This window comes from Xiphias gladius, unplaced genomic scaffold (genome assembly GCF_016859285.1).
Source record: "Xiphias gladius isolate SHS-SW01 ecotype Sanya breed wild unplaced genomic scaffold, ASM1685928v1 HiC_scaffold_1364, whole genome shotgun sequence".
Taxonomy (NCBI): domain Eukaryota; kingdom Metazoa; phylum Chordata; class Actinopteri; order Istiophoriformes; family Xiphiidae; genus Xiphias; species Xiphias gladius.
In genome coordinates, this window is record NW_024401683.1 from 5,366 (window position 1) to 24,784 (window position 19,419).

At 40.8% G+C, this 19,419-nt stretch overlaps 4 gene segments (V, D, J or C); 1 reads left to right on the forward strand and 3 right to left on the reverse strand.

The window, feature by feature from the left end:
* Positions 1–526: 526 nt before the first annotated feature.
* LOC120787325 lies at positions 527–1,017 on the reverse strand. The segment is given in 2 exon segments: positions 527–858; positions 966–1,017. Coding segments are annotated over 2 exon segments (384 nt in total).
* A 3,711-nt stretch (positions 1,018–4,728) lies between these two features.
* Positions 4,729–5,210, reverse strand: LOC120787327. The segment is given in 2 exon segments: positions 4,729–5,051; positions 5,159–5,210. Coding segments are annotated over 2 exon segments (375 nt in total).
* A 7,913-nt stretch (positions 5,211–13,123) lies between these two features.
* On the reverse strand, positions 13,124–13,605 carry LOC120787328. The segment is given in 2 exon segments: positions 13,124–13,446; positions 13,554–13,605. Coding segments are annotated over 2 exon segments (375 nt in total).
* A 3,680-nt stretch (positions 13,606–17,285) lies between these two features.
* On the forward strand, positions 17,286–18,947 carry LOC120787330 (the record flags this gene model as incomplete). The annotated part of the segment is given in 2 exon segments: positions 17,286–17,331; positions 18,503–18,947. Coding segments are annotated over 2 exon segments (381 nt in total), but the record flags the coding sequence as incomplete, so codon positions are not given.
* Between the last annotated feature and the right edge of the window lie 472 nt (positions 18,948–19,419).

Here is a 19,419-nt window from a genome sequence, read left to right on the forward strand (position 1 = left end):
AGCAGAAATCCCTACTTTGCTTCATATTCTCTTTTAACAGTGGAAAAACCTGTGTTCCAGTATGAGGTCAAAGGTCATGAACAAGCCATTTATCTTTAACAGGTTGGCTCCTCATGATTAATTTGGAAAATCTAATGAGAACATGTGATTATAACTGGATGTGATAAGATGGTCAGAACATGTGATGAAGAAAGTTATTTGATTTCCACAATAATGAATTTTTGTTGTTAAATTTGTTCTGATAAATGTTTTTCTTGGTCTTCAAAGAAAAAAATGGGGAAATGTTTAATCCACTTCATGTCACTGTATTTGGATGGTGTGTGTGTGTGTGTGTGTGTGTGTGTGTGTGTGTGTGTGTGTGTGTGTGTGTGTGTGTGTGTGTGTGTGTGTGTGTGTGTGTGTGTGTGTGTGTGTGTGTGTGTGTGACCTCAGTCAACTGTATCAGTCTCTGCAGTAGCTTCCAGCTGCAGCAGCCAGTTCAGTTTCTCTTCAGTCTGACTGAGGGAGGTTTTTGTACGACGCTTTTTCACTGTGTGAACAGATTCTTACTGTTGAGATAGTGAAAACTCTGACAGTAGTAAACTGCTGCATCTTCAGCCTGGACTCCACTGATGGTCAGAGTGAAGTCAGAGTTTGATCCACTGCCTGTAAAACGACCTGGAATCCCTGATGCTCGAGTGGCAGCACGGTAAATAAGTAGTTTAATAGTTTCTCCGTCTCTCTGTTGGTACCAGGCTAAAAAGTGGTTGTTGTTAGCCACATAAACATCCTGACTGGTCCTACATTTGATGGCGACGGAGCCTCCCAGAGCAGAGCTCACTGCTCCAGGCTGAGTCACTGTGACCTGGCCTCTGGACTCTGAGGACACAGAGACAGAAACATGAAGCAGCGTCACGGTTTTGTCGGCTTGATTTCAGAGGGACGGACGTTGATAGAGGAGAGGAGTTGGATTCTCTGGACTTTACCTGTGAAGCAGCAGCAGAGGAGAGTCCAGATGAGGACGGAGGTCAGCGTCATCTTCTTGATGAGGAGGATTTCCGTGGCTTCTGTTGTCATGAAGGACAGCTGTCAGTCATCGGGTCTTCAACTCTCAGGACTATAAACTCTCCCAGAGCACTGGAGCATGGTGCTGCTGATGCAAAGTGGCTCTCTATGGAAATGCTCTGACTGACTCCAGCAGGGACTTTTTATTTGTTACTGGCACCTTATTGCTTGTTCATTGATTGATGTGAAGGGGAAAAAAGGGTTCAGATTTAAAATGCACTTTTCCTTTGTCATGAAAAAGTAATCAGTGAATCGTGACGAGAGTAGAACCGGTACTTGGCTGAGATTACAGGTGTGTGCAGTGCACTTTTACATTCTGTGCATTTTAAAATTAAGTGGGAGAAGCCAGAAAACCCGCTCTAGTTCCTGATCAGATTATGGGCTAAAGAAGCCAAAATAATGGTATTTCTCTATTTCACTGATTCTTATTTACATATAAATACAGTTTATGGGGATGTGCAGAGGTGGGTGCTAACGACTTACACTTACGTGTACCTGCAGCTACAATGTGCAAGTTCTGTAAATCAAACTAGTGGTAGCATGAGACTCGAAAGCAAACCCCACTTCACCTCCCAACCGTCCCTCTCCCTGCTGTGTTACGCTCCGCTCAGCCCCTCACCTGCGTCCTCGTCATGTTTGCCGTCTCAGCTGATGCAGCCCTGACTTTGGCCTTCTCTGATTGGTTGGAAGGGCGAGGCTCGTTCAAAGACTTTAGAAGGGAAGGTCTCTGCTCTGCTGCCAGGCTGTTCAACGAGTCTGGGGCACAGGAGCCTTTGACAGCACCTCTCCACATTAAGATCTGTTTTGCATATTTCAACCGAAAATGTTGGGAAACGGTTTGAGACTGTAGCTTTAAAAAAGTTTGTTTTAGTTGTGCTTGTTTCGATCATTTCGTTATAAATAAATTACTTTGTCATTGAATATACCCATGTGTCTCCCGTTTTGGTTGCAGTCTTAGAGCCGGGCTGTAACAACACTAATAAATGTAATACTCTATTCAAACACTACCGTATATCAGGCTTCAAATCTACTAGTCTTCCTGCTTCCTGTTCTCGTGTCAATATTTGAGCTACAGTTTTGCATCTTTGCCACTGTATCAACCGTTTAACTGGTCTTGGTCATTGATGTATCCTGATGAAGAGAGACAGGAAAAAAAAGGAAGAAGACTTTTATTTTATGTGGACATGACATAACATTTCAACAACTGTCTCAAATGAGTCATCTGATCTTAGACATTTCCAGTGAGATTAGAGACGGATTTGGCCACATTTTATTGTCTTCAAGTGACTGGCGAGGACTGGATGTGGGGGGCTCACACCTGGTCTGGGGGGGGGGGTCTGTGATGGAACCTGGAACCTGGGACATGTTTACTGGAATTAACAAAGTTTAAAGACACTGTTACATGTTGACACTCTTGGTCATGGTCCATGCATTTCTGATTTTCTGATTTATTTACCAAATCATAATATAATATAGAAGAAAACAAGCACAGACAGTGATTTAAAACATCTTTACTTATTGGTGTAAGTAGTAGAGTATAATATTAATGTAATATTCACATGTGATCACAGGTGAGAGATGCAGACTGGGAATATTGTCCTGGTGTATATGTCGCAGAGGATCTAGACAGGAGATGACGAGGTGACATTTCATCACAAGCCGAGCATACACACAGGTGTATGTTCACTTCTTTACCTGAGGAAGACCATGTGTGGTTGAAATGATGTCAGTCATATCCACACCAAGTAAAAGACGAGGAAAAGACAGTGGTGTGCTGGTATTTTCTCTTTTGTTTAATTAAATTACTCGATACTCAAGTCGTTTTTTTCAGTCCATACTGTCGTACTTTACCTCAAGAAGATACTTTGATGAATACTTTTACCTGAATGCTTGTTTTGACAAAGTGACAGGACTTGTACTTGAGCACAGCCTTTGAGTAACACTCGGTCCAACTCTGGGACAGAGTAGAGATGATGGAAATCATCATCAGTCGCAGTTGGACAGATTTCTTTGTCTCAAGTCCGTGTAGTAACAGCTGTGAGCAGTAATGTGAGTTTCCTGAAGGTTTTCATGTTGAACTTCAAGAGCGTCTCGTCCTTGTTGACTTAAAAGTTGAGACTGAAAGTTCAAGCTTGACCATCAAAACCATTTCAACACAAGCTCCACTTACTAGCAGTTCTGGAGCTTTGGACCAAATTACATGATCTTCCTCAGCAGATGGAGTTTGCCCTGTTGATTTTTTTAACTTCCAGGTCAACGTGGACAAGAAGTCCCAGAAACACTCGGAGGAATGGAAATTTGAACATGTGCATTTCACTGACAACCGGACAACTCCGTCTGCTGAGGAAGATCATGTGAAATGAACTGAAAGTGCAACAACGGATACTGAACGGAGAGAGACTGGAGAGATTTTGTCAACAGCTGTTTCCAAGGTCAAGACTTAACTTTCAGTCTAAATGTATTCGTTGGGTTTTTGAGTTGCATGTCAGGGGGAATGTGTTGCTGCATATGCTTTGGCAGTTTATACACTTATAGTTATATATACATGTAGACATAGTTATATCCAGTCAGTCGCTTATGTCTTTTGCGTTTTTCTGATTTCAGTTGATGCTGAGCTTTTCCTCAGATACTATTAGTTCACATATTTAAGACAATTTTTTTGAGATCTGACAGACGTTTGGGTTTTGTTTGTGTCGTCTTTGATCATGAAGGTTTCTGATGCTGATCTGTGTCGTCATATTTTCTTCTCACAGCCTATAGTTGAGATAGCTGTGATCCAGTGTGCAGCTGAGGTCAAAGGTCATCACAAGGCCTTTTGTCATTCACTGTCTCAGGTTGGCTCCTCTTGATTTATTTACAAGTCAGATAAGAACATGTGACTATAACTGGATGTGAATGGATGGAGAGAAGCTGTGATGAAGAAAGTTATTTGATTTCCACCAAGATCAGTGTTTTGATATTAAACTTGTTTTGATACATGTTGAAACCACTTCATGAAATTTTCTGTTTATGGTGTGTGTGTGTCTGTGTGTGTGTGTGTGTGTGTATTTGTGTTTGTGTGTGTGTGTGTGTGTGTGTGTGTGTGTGTGTGTGTGTGTGTGTGTGTGTGTGTGTTTGTGTGTGATTGTGTGTGCGTATGGTGTGTGTGTGTGTGTGTGTGTGATTGTGTGTAGTTGATATAAGTGTGATTCAGTGTGAGACCTAGGTCAAAGGTCATGTACAAGCCTCTTGTCATTAACTGTACCAAGTTGGCTCCTCTTGATTTATTTACTGACCCAAAGAAAATGTGATTGTAACTGGATATGAATGGATGGTGAGAAGAGGTGATGGATAAAGTAATTTGATTTCAAACAAGATCATATTTTTTCTTTTAATTTGTTTTATACATTTTCATTGGACATAAAAGCAACAGTGGTGTTCAATCCACTTGATTAAACTGTGTGTGTGTGTGTGTGTGTGTGTGTGTGTGTGTGTGTGTGTGTGTGTGTGTGTGTGTGTGTGTGTGTCTGTGTGTGTGTGTGTGTGTGTGTGTGTGTGTGTGTGTGTGTGTGTGTGTGTGTGTGTGTGTGTGTGTGTGTGTGTGACCTCAGTCAACTGTATCAGTCTCTGCAGTAGCTTCCAGCTGTAGCAGCCAGTTCAGTTTCTCTTCAGTCTGACTGAGGGAGGTTTTTGTACGACGCTTTTTCACTGTGTCAACACAGTTTTGCTGTTGATAACGTGAAAACTCTGACAGTAGTAAACTGCTGCATCTTCAGCCTGGACTCCACTGATGGTCAGAGTGAAGTCAGAGTTTGATCCACTGCCTGTAAAACGACCTGGAATCCCTGATGCTCGAGTGGTAGCATAGTAAATAAGTAGTTTAATAGTTTCTCCATCTCTCTGTTGGTACCAGGCTAAATAGTTAGAACCATAAACATTCTGACTGGTCCTACATCTGATGGCGACGGAGCCTCCCAGAGCAGACCTCACTGCTCCAGGCTGAGTCACTGTGACCTGGCCTCTGGACTCTGAGGACACAGAGACAGAAACATGAAGCAGCGTCACGGTTTTGTCGGCTTGATTTCAGAGGGACGGACGTTGATAGAGGAGAGGAGTTGGATTCTCTGGACTTTACCTGTGAAGCAGCAGCAGAGGAGAGTCCAGATGAGGACGGAGGTCAGCGTCATCTTCTTGATGAGGAGGATTTCCGTGGCTTCTGTTGTCATGAAGGACAGCTGTCAGTCATCCAGTCTTCAACTCTCAGGACTATAAACTCTCCCAGAGCACTGGAGCATGGTGCTGCTGATGCAAAGTGGCTCTCTATGGAAATGTTCTGACTGACTCCAGCAGGGACTTGGATCACTCTGATCATGCTGTTTATCAATGGATCAATCAGTTGATCGGGGTATTGATCAGGATGTGTTAATACTTGTTTTCATGATTTTTCATAATGTCTTTTCTGACATTTAATTGTTTTGCTACAAAAGCTTTATCTTTCTTTAAAAATAACATACGTATGAAAAAATGACATTTTTTAAAATTGTGTTACTGTGTTATTGTTGGGTTTAAAACCATTTGACAAAGTTTTAAAAAATGACTCAGTTTGGAGAGTTTGTTTGTTTCAGAGCCAGAGAGCCGTGTCTCTCTACAGTGAGAGGTTTTTGTACGACGGCTCAATGAGTTTGTATCACTGTGGTGGACTTTTGGTGGAGGAACCAGACTGGATGTTGGAAGTAAGTCAAATGTTTAACAACTGCTTTATTTCAGGAACTATTTTTATATTTATTTCATTCATATTCAACATGCCAGGAAAAATAGTCTCCTCTCAGTGTTAATGTGTAATTTTTGAAGAATTATTTTGCATGAATATAAAGATCTTTGCTTTAGCAACAAGAATTCGAAAACTAACTGTAATGAATATAAAGGATTGATTCAGAGGAGAAATCGTTATTTCCACATATATATGTGAAGTTGAATATTGAGGGTTGGTAGGTTTAGTTCAGTCTGACAGAGCCAGAGCCCGTGTGTCTCTCTACAGTGAGAGGTTTTGTCTGGCTCAATGAGTTTGTATCACTGTGGTGGACTTTTGGTGGAGGAACCAGACTGGATGTTGGAAGTAAGTTTCTGCACAAACACTAAATACAATAATGTAAGGTAACGTTGTAAATCCATTGTTTAAATGTTTGCAGCAGATAAAATGTTCTTGTAAGGTTTTAGTGTTTATGTTGGGATTTCTCCTCCGTCATCATGGAGGTGAACTCAGAGCAGCTTTACTCAACTTTTCTTTACACATTCCTGTCATGCCGAAGTTTAAGCTGAGCTGTAGAGAAGATACAACTTCAGTTCTCTTTTAAATATATGTTCTAAGATTCATTTTTGTTTTTCAAACCTCATCGATGACTAATATTAAGTTGAATTAAGATTCACTTCATTCAGATGAAATAGAAGAGAATGAGGACGAAGATGGGGATTTGAAAAGGTTAGAAAATCTGTAATCCCTTTATTGTGTTATACATTGTTTCCAGTGCAGTTTGAAATCCGTTTCTCGTTTGCTAAACGATGATTGAATTCCACATGAAGCGCATTTGACGGTTGTCGGATTATTTTATGTATTTTTAAATGTTTCCCCTGAAAACTAAAGTAATGCAAACTAAAGATTGGTCCTGATTTTTGATAAAATATTTTAAATGTTTCCCTGTTTTCTTTCCAGTGCAGTTTGATGTATTTCAGGTCAAACTGTACGATGGTTCTCTCTGTGCTGATATGCATGAGAGGCTTCTTCAAGGGAAGTGAAACAATGTGTGAGTGAGTGACTGGTGGAGCAGAAAAAACATCTGGCAGAAACTCCTTAAAGGAGAAAATCAACTCTCACAAAGAAAAGGTGTCCCAGTGTCTGGTGTTTGATTGACAGCTGTGTGGCCCCTGTCTAATAAGCTGATTGGCGTCTCCTAGGTGATGCCGTCCCACCCTGACCGTGCTGCCCCTCCAGCGTGGAGCTGGAGCAGGGAAGGCCACGCTCATGTGCCTGGCCAACAAGGGCTTCCCTCAGACTGGAGTCTGGCCTGGAAGGTGGACAGCAGCAGCAGCAGCAGCAGCAGCTGGGAGGAGAGCAGCAGCCGGGGTGCTGGAGAAGGACGGCCGCTACAGCTGGAGCAGCACCCTGAGGCTCCCTGCAGACCAGTGGAAGAAGGTGGGCTCTGTGACCTGTGAGGCCACCCAGGGCTCCCAGACTCTGGTCTCAGAGACACTGACGAGAGACCAGTGTTCCCTGTTCTGACCTGACTCACTTGGACCCTGCTACTGGTTTTACTCTGCAACTGCTCTCTCTCTGAAACACTCTCTCCCTCTCCTCTCTCCCTCTCCCTCTCTCTTTCTCTCATTATACATCTCTACATTAATGTGCTCTTGCTTGTTGTATTGATGATGGTTTTAATAGTTCTAGAAAATAAATATTTCTTCAAATACGGGTTTCCGTGTGGTTTCCATTCTTATGACTGACACGTGTTACGTCCTCTTTTCTTTGCCATGTATTTCATAGCAGGAACACTGGTTAGAACAACACATGAAGCCACAATATGAAGAAATGAACCTTTTTTTAATGCACTTCTTCACACTTTAACGACTGGGAAAATCTTAGATATTGGATTAGAAATGAAAAGTGGGACATCGTCAGCATCAAGTGATAAACCGTGACAGTGAGTGAGATTTTAACACCAGGAACATTTAAATGACAGAGTGTTTATTTGCCAAGAGGCTCAGTGAAAGAAATGACAAATCAAAGTCTGTGTAGGTAGAAAAAAAGAAAGACGTGTTCATCAAATGACTGGTTTCCATACATGTGATCACAATAATAACTGCTGTCGTAGGTTGCCATGTTAACTGTTTCTTCATTGACCTATTAAATCCCCAGAGACCGGGTTTATCTCACAGTCCAGTCACTAGTGTTCTCTAGCATTAGGTGATGTTGTTTTTTAGGGATCATGTTGACATCACATCTGATAGCTGTGTCAGTGCAGCCTCACAGTGTCCTGTTTAGCTGGGGTATCCTAAAGCAGGTAGGAGCTGGTGTGAAAGGACGTCTGTCCTTTCTGTCCTGCTCCGCTACGATCACAGCTTTTTGGTTTCGCATCACATCAGGCTTCAAAGGTAAAGGTCACTTTGCCTTTGAGTTTGTACCTTTAAAACGTTGGAACTCTTTGGACAAAAGATCTGAGGAAACTGTGGTAAAAAGCAGCTGAAGACCAACATCTTTAGAGGGACTGTTATTCAGTTTGTAAATTCTTCTACTGCGTCTGAATTTAATGTGCAATGCTTTTATTCTATTAAAAACCAAAGGTGTGGTCTGACCTTAAAGGATGCTACACATGAAGCGTTGCTTGCTCACTTACTGCCAAGAATGAAGAACAAGGGTTCATTGAAAAATGCTAATGGAGATAAAGAACATTTCTTTTCTAAAGAATCTGACGATAAGTTCATTTGTTGTCTACAGATAGAGAAGAACGAAAGTTATCTAACCAATCAATTGTGTGTGTGTGTGATTGTGTGTAGTTGAGATAAGTAAGACTGAGGTCAAAGGTCATGAACAAGCCTCTTGTCATTAACTGTACCAAGTTGGCTCCTCTTGATTTATTTACTGACCCAATGACAACGTGATTATAACTGGATATGAGGGACTTTTTATTTGTTACTGGCACCGTATTGCTTGTTCATTGATTGATGTGAAGGGGAAAAAAAAGGTTCTGAATTCAAATGCACTTTTCCTTTCTCATGAAAATGTAATCAGTAATTCGTGAAGAGAGTAGAGCCGAAACTTGGCTGAGATTACATCTGTGTGCAGTGGACATTTGCATTTTGTGATGGGACCTGGAACCTGGGACATGTTTACTGGAATTAACAAAGTTTAAAGACACTGTTACATGTTGACACTCTTGGTCATGGTCCATGCATTTCTGATTTTCTGATTTATTTACCAAATCATAATATAATATAGAAGAAAACAAGCACAGACAGTGATTTAAAACATGTCTTTACTTATTGGTGTAAGTAGTAGAGTATAATATTAATGTAATATTCACATGTGATCACAGGTGAGAGATGCAGACTGGGAATATTGTCCTGGTGTATATGTCGCAGAGGATCTAGACAGGAGATGACGAGGTGACATTTCATCACAAGCCGAGCATACACACAGGTGTATGTTCACTTCTTTACCTGAGGAAGACCATGTGTGGTTGAAATGATGTCAGTCATATCCACACCAAGTAAAAGACGAGGGAAAAGACAGTGGTGTGCTGGTATTTTTTCTCTTTTGTTTAATTAAATTACTCGATACTCAAGTCGTTTTTTTCAGTCCATACTGTCGTACTTTACCTCAAGAAGATACTTTGATGAATACTTTTACCTGAATGCTTGTTTTGACAAAGTGACAGGACTTGTACTTGAGCACAGCCTTTGAGTAACACTCGGTCCAACTCTGGGACAGAGTAGAGATGATGGAAATCATCATCAGTCGCAGTTGGACAGATTTCTCTGTCTCAAGTCCGTGTAGTAACAGCTGTGAGCAGTAATGTGAGTTTCCTGAAGGTTTTCATGCTGCACCTCAAGAGCGTCTCGTCCATGTTGATTTAATAGTTGAGACTGAAAGTTCAAGCTTGACCATCAAAACCATTTCAACTCAAGCTCCACTTACTAGCAGTTCTGGAGCTTTGGACCAAATTACATGATCTTCCTCAGCAGATGGAGTTTGCCCTGTTGATTTTTTTAACTTCCAGGTCAACGTGGACAGGAAGTCCCAGAAACACTCGGAGGAATGGGAATTTGAACATGTGCATTTCACTGACAACCGGACAACTCCGTCTGCTGAGGAAGATCATGTGAAATGAACTGAAAGTTCCACAACGGATACTGAACGGAGAGAGACTGGAGAGATTTTGTCATCAGCTGTTTCCAAGGTCAAGACTTAACTTTCAGTCTAAATATATTTGTTGGGTTTTTGAGTTGCATGTCAGGGGGAATGTGTTGCTTCATATGTTTTGGCAGTTTATACACTTATAGTTATATATACATGTAGTCATAGTTATATCCAGTCAGTCGCTTATGTCTTTTGCGTTTTTCTGATTTCAGTTGATGCTGAGCTTTTCCTTAGATACTATTAGTTCACATATTTAAGACAATGTTTTGTGAGATCTGACAGACGTTTGGGTTTTGTTTGTGTCGTCATTGATCATGAAGGTTTCTATAGTTGAGATAGCTGTGATCCAGTGTGCAGCTGAGGTCAAAGGTCATCACAAGGCCTTTTGTCATTCACTGTCTCAGGTTGGCTCCTCTTGATTTATTTACAAGTCAGATAAGAACATGTGACTATAACTGGATGTGAATGGATGGAGAGAAGCTGTGATGAAGAAAGTTATTTGATTTCAACCAAGATCAGTGTTTTGATATTCAACTTGTCTTGATACATGTTGAAACCACTTCATGAAATTTTCTGTGTACGGTGTGTTTGTGTTTGTGTGCGTGTGTGTGTGTGTGTGTGTGTCCTCAGTCAACTGTATCTGTCTCTGCAGTAGCTTCCAGCTGCAGCAGCCAGTTCAGATTCTCTTCAGTCTGACTGAGGGAGGTTTTTGTACGACGCTTTTTCACTGTGTCAACAACCGCTGACTGTTGGGATAGTGTAAACTCTGACAGTAGTAAACTGCTGCATCTTCAGCCTGGACTCCACTGATGGTCAGAGTGAAGTCAGACTTTGATCCACTGCCTTTAAAACGACCTGGAATCCCTGATGCTCGAGTGGTAGCAAAGTAAATAAGTAGTTTAGGAGTTTCTCCGTTTCTCTGTTGGTACCAGGCTAAACAGGGGTTGTTGTTATAGACACGAACATCCTGACTGGTCTGAAATTTCAACAAAGTCATTTGTCACTGAAGAAATCATACAATCATACATATTTTTTGGGTGAATTTGTTTGTTTCAGAGCCAGAGAACCGTGTCTCTCTACAGTGAAAGGTTTTGTAGGACGGCTCAATGAGTTTGTATCACTGTGGTGGACTCCTGTTGGGGGAACCAGACTGGATGAAAACTTGAAAAGGGTGTTTTCAGGATGAGACATGTAAAGTAGGATATCATCAGCATCAAGTGATATACGATGTCTTCCATCTGAGATTATTCTGCAGGTATATTAGATTTTCAGAAGACGGATTCAACAAAGAACTAAATGAAAGAGTTTATAACGTTCAAAACCAGTAAACACCATTTTATCAAATAAGTAATGTCCATGTAAATTATTAAGTAGAATATCTGTTGTCATATGATTTTCTGTGGAATGATGACAGGAGATCTATTTAATCTACAAAGACAGAGTCTGTCTCAGTGAGAGACACCAAGAATGTGGTCACATTAGCTCATGACTTTATTAATTAATGATGATAACAATGTTTAATTCGGGTCACGTCTGAAAACTCTGTCAGTAAAGCTCAACAGTGCCTCTGTTTTCCTGTGGTATCCTAAACCAGGTGCTGGTCTCACACTGCTCTCACAGACTATATGCAATCAAGGTCATGAACAAGCCATTTATCTTTAACAGGTTGGCTCCTCTTGATTAATTAGGAAAATTTGATAAGAACATGTGATTATAACTGGATGTGAATAGATGGTGAGAACATGTGACATCTTGATGTCTGGGACCAGAGAGGCAGGACACATATGCGAACACACAGAGTCAGTGAACTGTAGCTGTCCTCAACATATCATGAGGTGTTTCCCATCAGTGCTGAGAGAGTCCACTATTTAAATGATCCCTGAGATTATGCAGGGTGAAAAGATTTGACCTTCATCTCATCTCCACCTTGATGTCAGGATGGTGTTGACCCCAGCACAGATCGCTTAACGTATTTATGCTCCAACAAACCAAATTATTTTCAACATCTATCCAAGGTGTATTTTATTTGACATTCCATGTCAGTGTCCTAATGAACAGTGACTGACCTGACATGGGAGAAATACCCCCAACCTCCAAATTGGTCTTGAGTTTTTTTCAAACTAGATTTTGAGGTAGTTTCATGTTTTGGCAATTTTCTGATGAATTCAACATTACATGTCAACAGAGGCAGCTATCATGGACATGCCTTCAGTGGTTATTTTCCATATTAATAACTGTTCTACAGCTTAGTCTCAGGATCGCAGCACTACTCTCAAAAGTTTGCAGTGCTTGAAGAAACAAAATCTTGAAACCCTTGACAAGAAATCAGTACATTTTCATCATGGTCAAACACTGAAGAATTATAGATTGCTGGGTTGGGAACTTGATCAAATATGTAGGTGTCTGTCATATGTACAAGATTACACGTTGTTTGGCTTCTCCTCTGCTCAGACGGTCCTCAACATAAGAACAACTATATATCAGTTTAGTTTTTAAAAGCTCTAGCAAGAGTGGACTGTATTATCTCAGTGAGAAATAAAAACCTTTCGGTCAGTCTGAAGTCTCTGTTACAGCTGAACAAGAGTTTCAATCTGTCACAGTAAATATAAGAGCACTGGACTCATAGTATTTATCTGGAGCTCATTTTAACAAATTGTTAATTAGCGGTCTCTCTGTAAGCACTGGAAAACTATTGCTCCTTGCTGTCCTCGGTCTGTCTGGGTTGCGTACTTGCCTTGATATCTGCTGTTACCGATCGCTGTCTTACTACTGCCTGTCTGTCCTCATGTACCAGCATATGGGTCTTTTATTGTGGCAGAGAGATTTATCTATCTTTATGTGCTTTTTATGGTTGTGCTTCTGCTTTGCATGTGTGTATTTGTGTATATTTATATCGATCAATGTTGTCTTATTTAGTAAATATTTCTGTCAACATTAATATTCCCCATTTTATAGCTTTGCATGTCCTTTATTATGAGCCTCTATGCTCCACGTTAATTGATTAATTTGTTTCAAAATTTACTGTACTTTTGGTATAGATTACTAAAGTATAGGTTTTTCTTACACAATTTCTGTGTGTGTGTGTGTGTCCTCAGTGAACTGTATCAGTCTCTGCAGTAGCTTCCAGCTGCAGCAGCCAGTTCAGTTTCTCTTCAGTCTGACTGAGGGAGGTTTTTGTACGATGCTTTTTCACTGTGTCAACACATATTGACTGTTGATAACGTGTAAACTCTGACAGTAGTAAACTGCTGCATCTTCAGCCTGGACTCCACTGATGGTCAGAGTGAAGTCAGACTTTGATCCACTGCCTGTAAAACGACCTGGAATCCCTGATGCTCGAGTGGTAGCAGCGTAAATAAGTAGTTTAATAGTTTCTCCGTCTCTCTGTTGGTACCAGGCTAAAGAGTTGGAATTATAAACATCCTGACTGGTCCTACATTTGATGGCGACGGAGCCTCCCAGAGCAGACCTCACTGCTCCAGGCTGAGTCACTGTGACCTGGCCTCTGGACTCTGAGGACACAGAGACAGAAACATGAAGCAGCGTCACGGTTTTGTCGGCTTGATTTCAGAGGGACGGACGTTGATAGAGGAGAGGAGTTTGATTCTCTGGACTTTACCTGTGAAGCAGCAGCAGAGGAGAGTCCAGATGAGGACGGAGGTCAGCGTCATCTTCTTGATGAGGAGGATTTCTGTGGCTTCTGTTGTCATGAAGGACAGCTGTCAGTCATCCAGTCTTCAACTCTCAGGACTATAAACTCTCCCAGAGCACTGGAGCATGGTGCTGCTGATGCAAAGTGGCTCTCTATGGAAATGCTCTGACTGACTCCAGCAGGGACTTGGATCACTCTGATCATGCTGTTTATCAGTGGATCAGTCACAATTTCAGCACATTAATTAGAAATGTGTTAATGCTTACTTCTTTGTGAACTTGCTCAAATTAAAGTGGAGAAATGTTCTTTCAAAATGCCGTTTGTCACAAAACTCCCACTAATTTCACTATCAAATAAATCAATGTCATCCTCAGACTGAAATTTCAACAAAGTCATTTGTCACTGAAGAAATCAATTTTATGTCTTTATTTTATTTTGACAGAAATGATTAATGCTGAGATATTTAAAAATTAAAAGTTAATACTTTTGTGTGTATTTATGAAGAAATTCTGACAGTCTGATCTTTTACCTCACAAATATGATAAATTTACATATTTTTGGGGTGAATTTGTATGTTTCAGAGCCAGAGAACCGTGTCTCTCTACAGTGAGATGTTTTTGTACGACGGCTCAATGAGTTTGTATCACTGTGGTGGAATTTGTTGGAGGAACCAGACTGGATGAAAACTTGAAAAGGGTCTTTTCAGGATGAGGAATATAAAGCAGGATATCATCAGCATCAAGTGATATACAATGTCTTCCATCTGAGATTATTCTGCAGGTATATTCGATTCGAAGACGGATTCAACAAAGAACTTAATGAAAGAGTTTATAAGGTTCAAAATCAGTAAACACCATTTTATCAAATAAGTAATGTCCATGTAAATTATTAAATAGAATAACTGTTGTCATATGTTTTTCTCTGGAATGATGACAGGAGATCTATTTAATTTACAAAGACAGAGTCTGTCTCAGTGAGAGACACCAAGAATGTGGTCACATTAGCTCATGACTTTATTAATTAATGATGATAACAATGTTTAATTCGGGTCACGTCTGAAAACTGTGTCAGTAAAGCTCAACAGTGCCTCTGTTTTCCTGTGGTATCCTAAACCAGGTGCTGGTCTCACACTGCTCTCACAGACTATATGCGATCAAGGTCATGAACAAGCCATTTATCTTTAACAGGTTGGCTCCTCTTGATTAATTAGGAAAATCTGATAAGAACATGTGATTATAACTGGATGTGAATAGATGGTGAGAACATGTGACATCTTGATGTCTGGGACCAGAGAGGCAGGACACATATGCGAACACACAGAGTCAGTGAACTGTAGCTGTCCTCAACATATCATGAGGTGTTTCCCATCAGTGCTGAGAGAGTCCACTATTTAAATGATCCCTGAGATTATGCAGGGTGAAAAGATTTGACCTTCATCTCATCTCCACCTTGATGTCAGGATGGTGTTGACCCCAGCACAGATCGCTTAACGTATTTATGCTCCAACAAACCAAATTATTTTCAACATCTATCCAAGGTGGATTTTATTTGACATTCCATGTCAGTGTTCTAATGAACAGTGACTGACCTGACATGGGAGAAATACCCCCAACCTCCAAATTGGTCTTGAGTTTTTTTCAAACTAGATTTTGAGGTAGTTTCATGTTTTGGCAATTTTCTGATGAATTCAACATTACATGTCACCAGAGGCAGCTATCATGGACATGCCTTCAGTGGTTATTTTCCATATTAATAACTGTTCTACAGCTTAGTCTCAGGATCGCAGCACTACTCTCAAAAGTTTGCAGTGCTTGAAGAAACAAAATCTTGAAACCCTTGACAAGAAATCAGTACATTTTCATCATGGTCAAACACTGAAGAATTGTAGATTGCTGGGTTGGGAACTTGATCAAATATGTAGGTGTCTGTCTTATGTACAAGATTACACGTTGTTTGGCTTCTCCTCTGCTCAGACGGTCCTCAACATAAGAACAACTATATATCAGTTTAGTTTTTAAAAGCTGTAGCAAGAGTGGACTGTATTATCTCAGTGAGAAATAAAAACCTTTCGGTCAGTCTGAAGTCTCTGTTACAGCTGAACAAGAGTTTCAATCTGTCACAGTAAATATAAGAGCACTGGACTCATAGTAGTTATCTGGAGCTCATTTTAACAAATCGTTAATTAGCGGTGTCTCTGTCAGCACTGGAAAACTATTGCTCCTTGCTGTCCTCCGTCTGTCTGGGTTGCGTACTTGCCTTGATATCTGCTGTTACCGATCGCTGTCTTACTACTGCCTGTCTGTCCTCAAGTACCTGCATGAGGGTCTTTTATTGTGGCAGAGAGATTTATCTATCTTTATGTGCTTTTTATGGTCGTGCTTCTGCCTTTCATGTGTGTATTTGTGTATATTTATATCGATCAATGTTGTCTTATTTAGTAAATATTTCTGTCAACATTAATATTCCCCATTTCATAGCTTTGCATGTCCTTTATTATGAGCCTCTATGCTCCACGTTAATTGATTAATTTACTTCAAAATTTACTGTACTTTTGGTATAGGTTACTAAAGTATAGGTTTTTCTTACACAATTTCAGTGTGTGTGTGTGTGTGTCCTCAGTGAACTGTATCAGTCTCTGCAGTAGCTTCCAGCTGCAGCAGCCAGTTCAGTTTCTCTTCAGTCTGACTGAGGGAGGTTTTTGTACGACGCTTTTTCACTGTGTCAACAACCACTGACTGTTGAGATAGTGTTGACTCTGACAGTAGTAAACTGCTGCATCTTCAGCCTGGACTCCACTGATGGTCAGAGTGAAGTCAGAGTTTGATCCACTGCCTGTAAAACGACCTGGAATCCCTGATGCTCGAGTGGTAGCAGCGTAAATAAGTAGTTTAATAGTTTCTCCGTCTCTCTGTTGGTACCAGGTTAAAATTTGGTAGTTGCTAGCCACATAAACATCCTGACTGGTCCTACATTTGATGGCGACGGAGCCTCCCAGAGCAGACCTCACTGCTCCAGGCTGAGTCACTGTGACCTGGCCTCTGGACTCTGAGGACACAGAGACAGAAACATGAAGCAGCGTCACGGTTTTGTCGGCTTGATTTCAGAGGGACGGACGTTGATAGAGTAGAGGAGTTGGATTCTCTGGACTTTACCTGTGAAGCAGCAGCAGAGGAGAGTCCAGATGAGGACGGAGGTCAGCGTCATCTTCTTGATAAGGAGGATTTCCGTGGCTTCTGTTGTCATGAAGGACAGCTGTCAGTCATCCAGTCTTCAACTCTCAGGACTATAAACTCTCCCAGAGCACTGGAGCATGGTGCTGCTGATGCAAAGTGGCTCTCTATGGAAATGCTCTGACTGACTCCAGCAGGGACTTGGATCACTCTGATCATGCTGTTTATCAATGGATCAATCAGTTGATCGGGGTATTGATCAGGATGTGTTAATACTTGTTTTCATGATTTTTCATAATGTCTTTTCTGACATTTAATTGTTTTGCTACAAAAGCTTTGTCTTTTTTTAAAAATAACATACGTATGAAAAAATGACATTTTATAAAATTGTGTTACTGTGTTTTTCTTTAAAACCATTTGACAAAGTTTTAAAAACAGACTCAGTTTGGAGAGCTTGTTTGTTTCAGAGGCAGAGAGCCGTGTCTCTCTACAGTGAGAGGTTTTTGTACGACGGCTCAATGAGTTTGTATCACTGTGGTACACGTTTGGTGGAGGAACCAGACTGGATGTTGGAAGTAAGTCAAATGTTTAACAACTGCTTTATTTCAGGAACTATTTTTATATTTATTTAATTCATATTCAACATGCCAGGAAAAATAGCCTCCTTTCAGTGTTAATGTGTAACTTTTGAAGAAGTATTTTGCATGAAGATCTTTGCTTTAGCAACAAGGATTTGAAAACTAACTGTAATGAATATAAATGATTGATTCAGAGGAGAAATCGTTATTTCCACATTTAAATGTGAAGTTGAATATTGAGGGTTGGTAGGTTTAGTTCAGTCTGACAGAGCCAGAGAGCCGTGTCTCTCTACAGTGAGAGGTTTTTGTACGACGGCTCAATGAGTTTGTATCACTGTGGTGGACTTTTGGTGGAGGAACCAGACTGGATGTTGGAAGTAAGTTTCTGCACAAACACTAAATACAATAATGTAAGGTAACGTTGTAAATCCATTGTTTAAATGTTTGCAGCAGATAAAATGTTCTTGTAAGGTTTTAGTGTTTATGTTTGGATTTCTCCTCCGTCATCATGGAGGTGAACTCAGAGCAGCTTTATTCAACTTTTCTTTACACATTCCTGTCATGCTGAAGTTTAAGTTGAGCTGTAGAGAAGATACAACTTCAGTTCTCTTTTAAATATATTTTCTAAGAATCATTTTTGTTTTTTAAATCTCATCGATGACTAATATTAAGTTGAATTAAGATTCACTTCATTGAGATAAAATAGAACAGAATGAGGACGAAGATGGGGATTTGAAAAGGTTAGAAAATCTGTAATCCCTTTATTGTGTTATACATTGTTTCCAGTGCAGTTTGAAATCCGTTTCTCGTTTGCTAAAATGTATTGTATTTTTAAATGTTTCCCTTGAAAACTAAAGTAATGCAAACTAAAGATTTGTGATAATTTTTGATAAAATATTTGAAATGTTTCCCTGTTTTGTTTCCAGTGCAGTTTGATGTATTTCAGGTCAAACTGTACGATGGTTCTCTCTGTGCTGATATGCATGAGAGGCTTCTTCAAGGGAAGTGAAACAATGTGTGAGTGAGTGACTGGTGGAGCAGAAAAAACATCTGGCAGAAACTCCTTAAAGGAGAAAATCAACTCTCACAAAGAAAAGGTGTCCCAGTGTCTGGTGTTTGATTGACAGCTGTGTGGCCCCTGTCTAATAAGCTGATTGGCGTCTCCTAGGTGATGCCCGTCCCACCCTGACCGTGCTGCCCCCCTCCAGCGTGGAGCTGAAGCAGGGGAAGGCCACGCTCATGTGCCTGGCCAACAAGGGCTTCCCCTCAGACTGGAGTCTGGCCTGGAAGGTGGACGGCAGCAGCAGCAGCAGCAGCAGCAGCTGGGAGGAGAGCAGCAGCCCCGGGGTGCTGGAGAAGGACGGCCGCTACAGCTGGAGCAGCACCCTGAGGCTCCCTGCAGACCAGTGGAAGAAGGTGGGCTCTGTGACCTGTGAGGCCACCCAGGGCTCCCAGACTCTGGTCTCAGAGACACTGACGAGAGACCAGTGTTCCCTGTTCTGACCTGACTCACTTGGACCCTGCTACTGGTTTTACTCTGCAACTGCTCTCTCTCTGAAACACTCTCTCCCTCTCTCTCTCCCTCTCCCTCTCTCTCTCTTTCTCTCATTATACATCTCTACATTAATGTGCTCTTGCTTGTTGTATTGATGATGGTTTTAATAGTTCTAGACAATAAATATTTCTTCAAATACGGGTTTCCGTGTGGTTTCCATTCTTATGACTGACACGTGTTACGTCCTTTTCTTTGCCATGTATTTCATAGCAGGAACACTGGTTAGAACAACACATGAAGCCACAATATGAAGAAATGAACCTTTTTTTAATGCACTTCTTCACACTTTAACGACTGGGAAAATCTTAGATATTGGATTAGAAATGAAAAGCGGGACATCGTCAGCATCAAGTGATAAACCGTGACTGTGAGTGAGATTCTAACACCAGGAACATTTAAATGACAGAGTGTTTATTTGCCAAGAGGCTCAGTGAAAGAAATGACAACACAGTCTGTGTATGTAGAAAAAAAGAAAGACGTGTTCTTCAAATGACTGGTTTCCATACATGTGATCACAAGAATAACTGCTG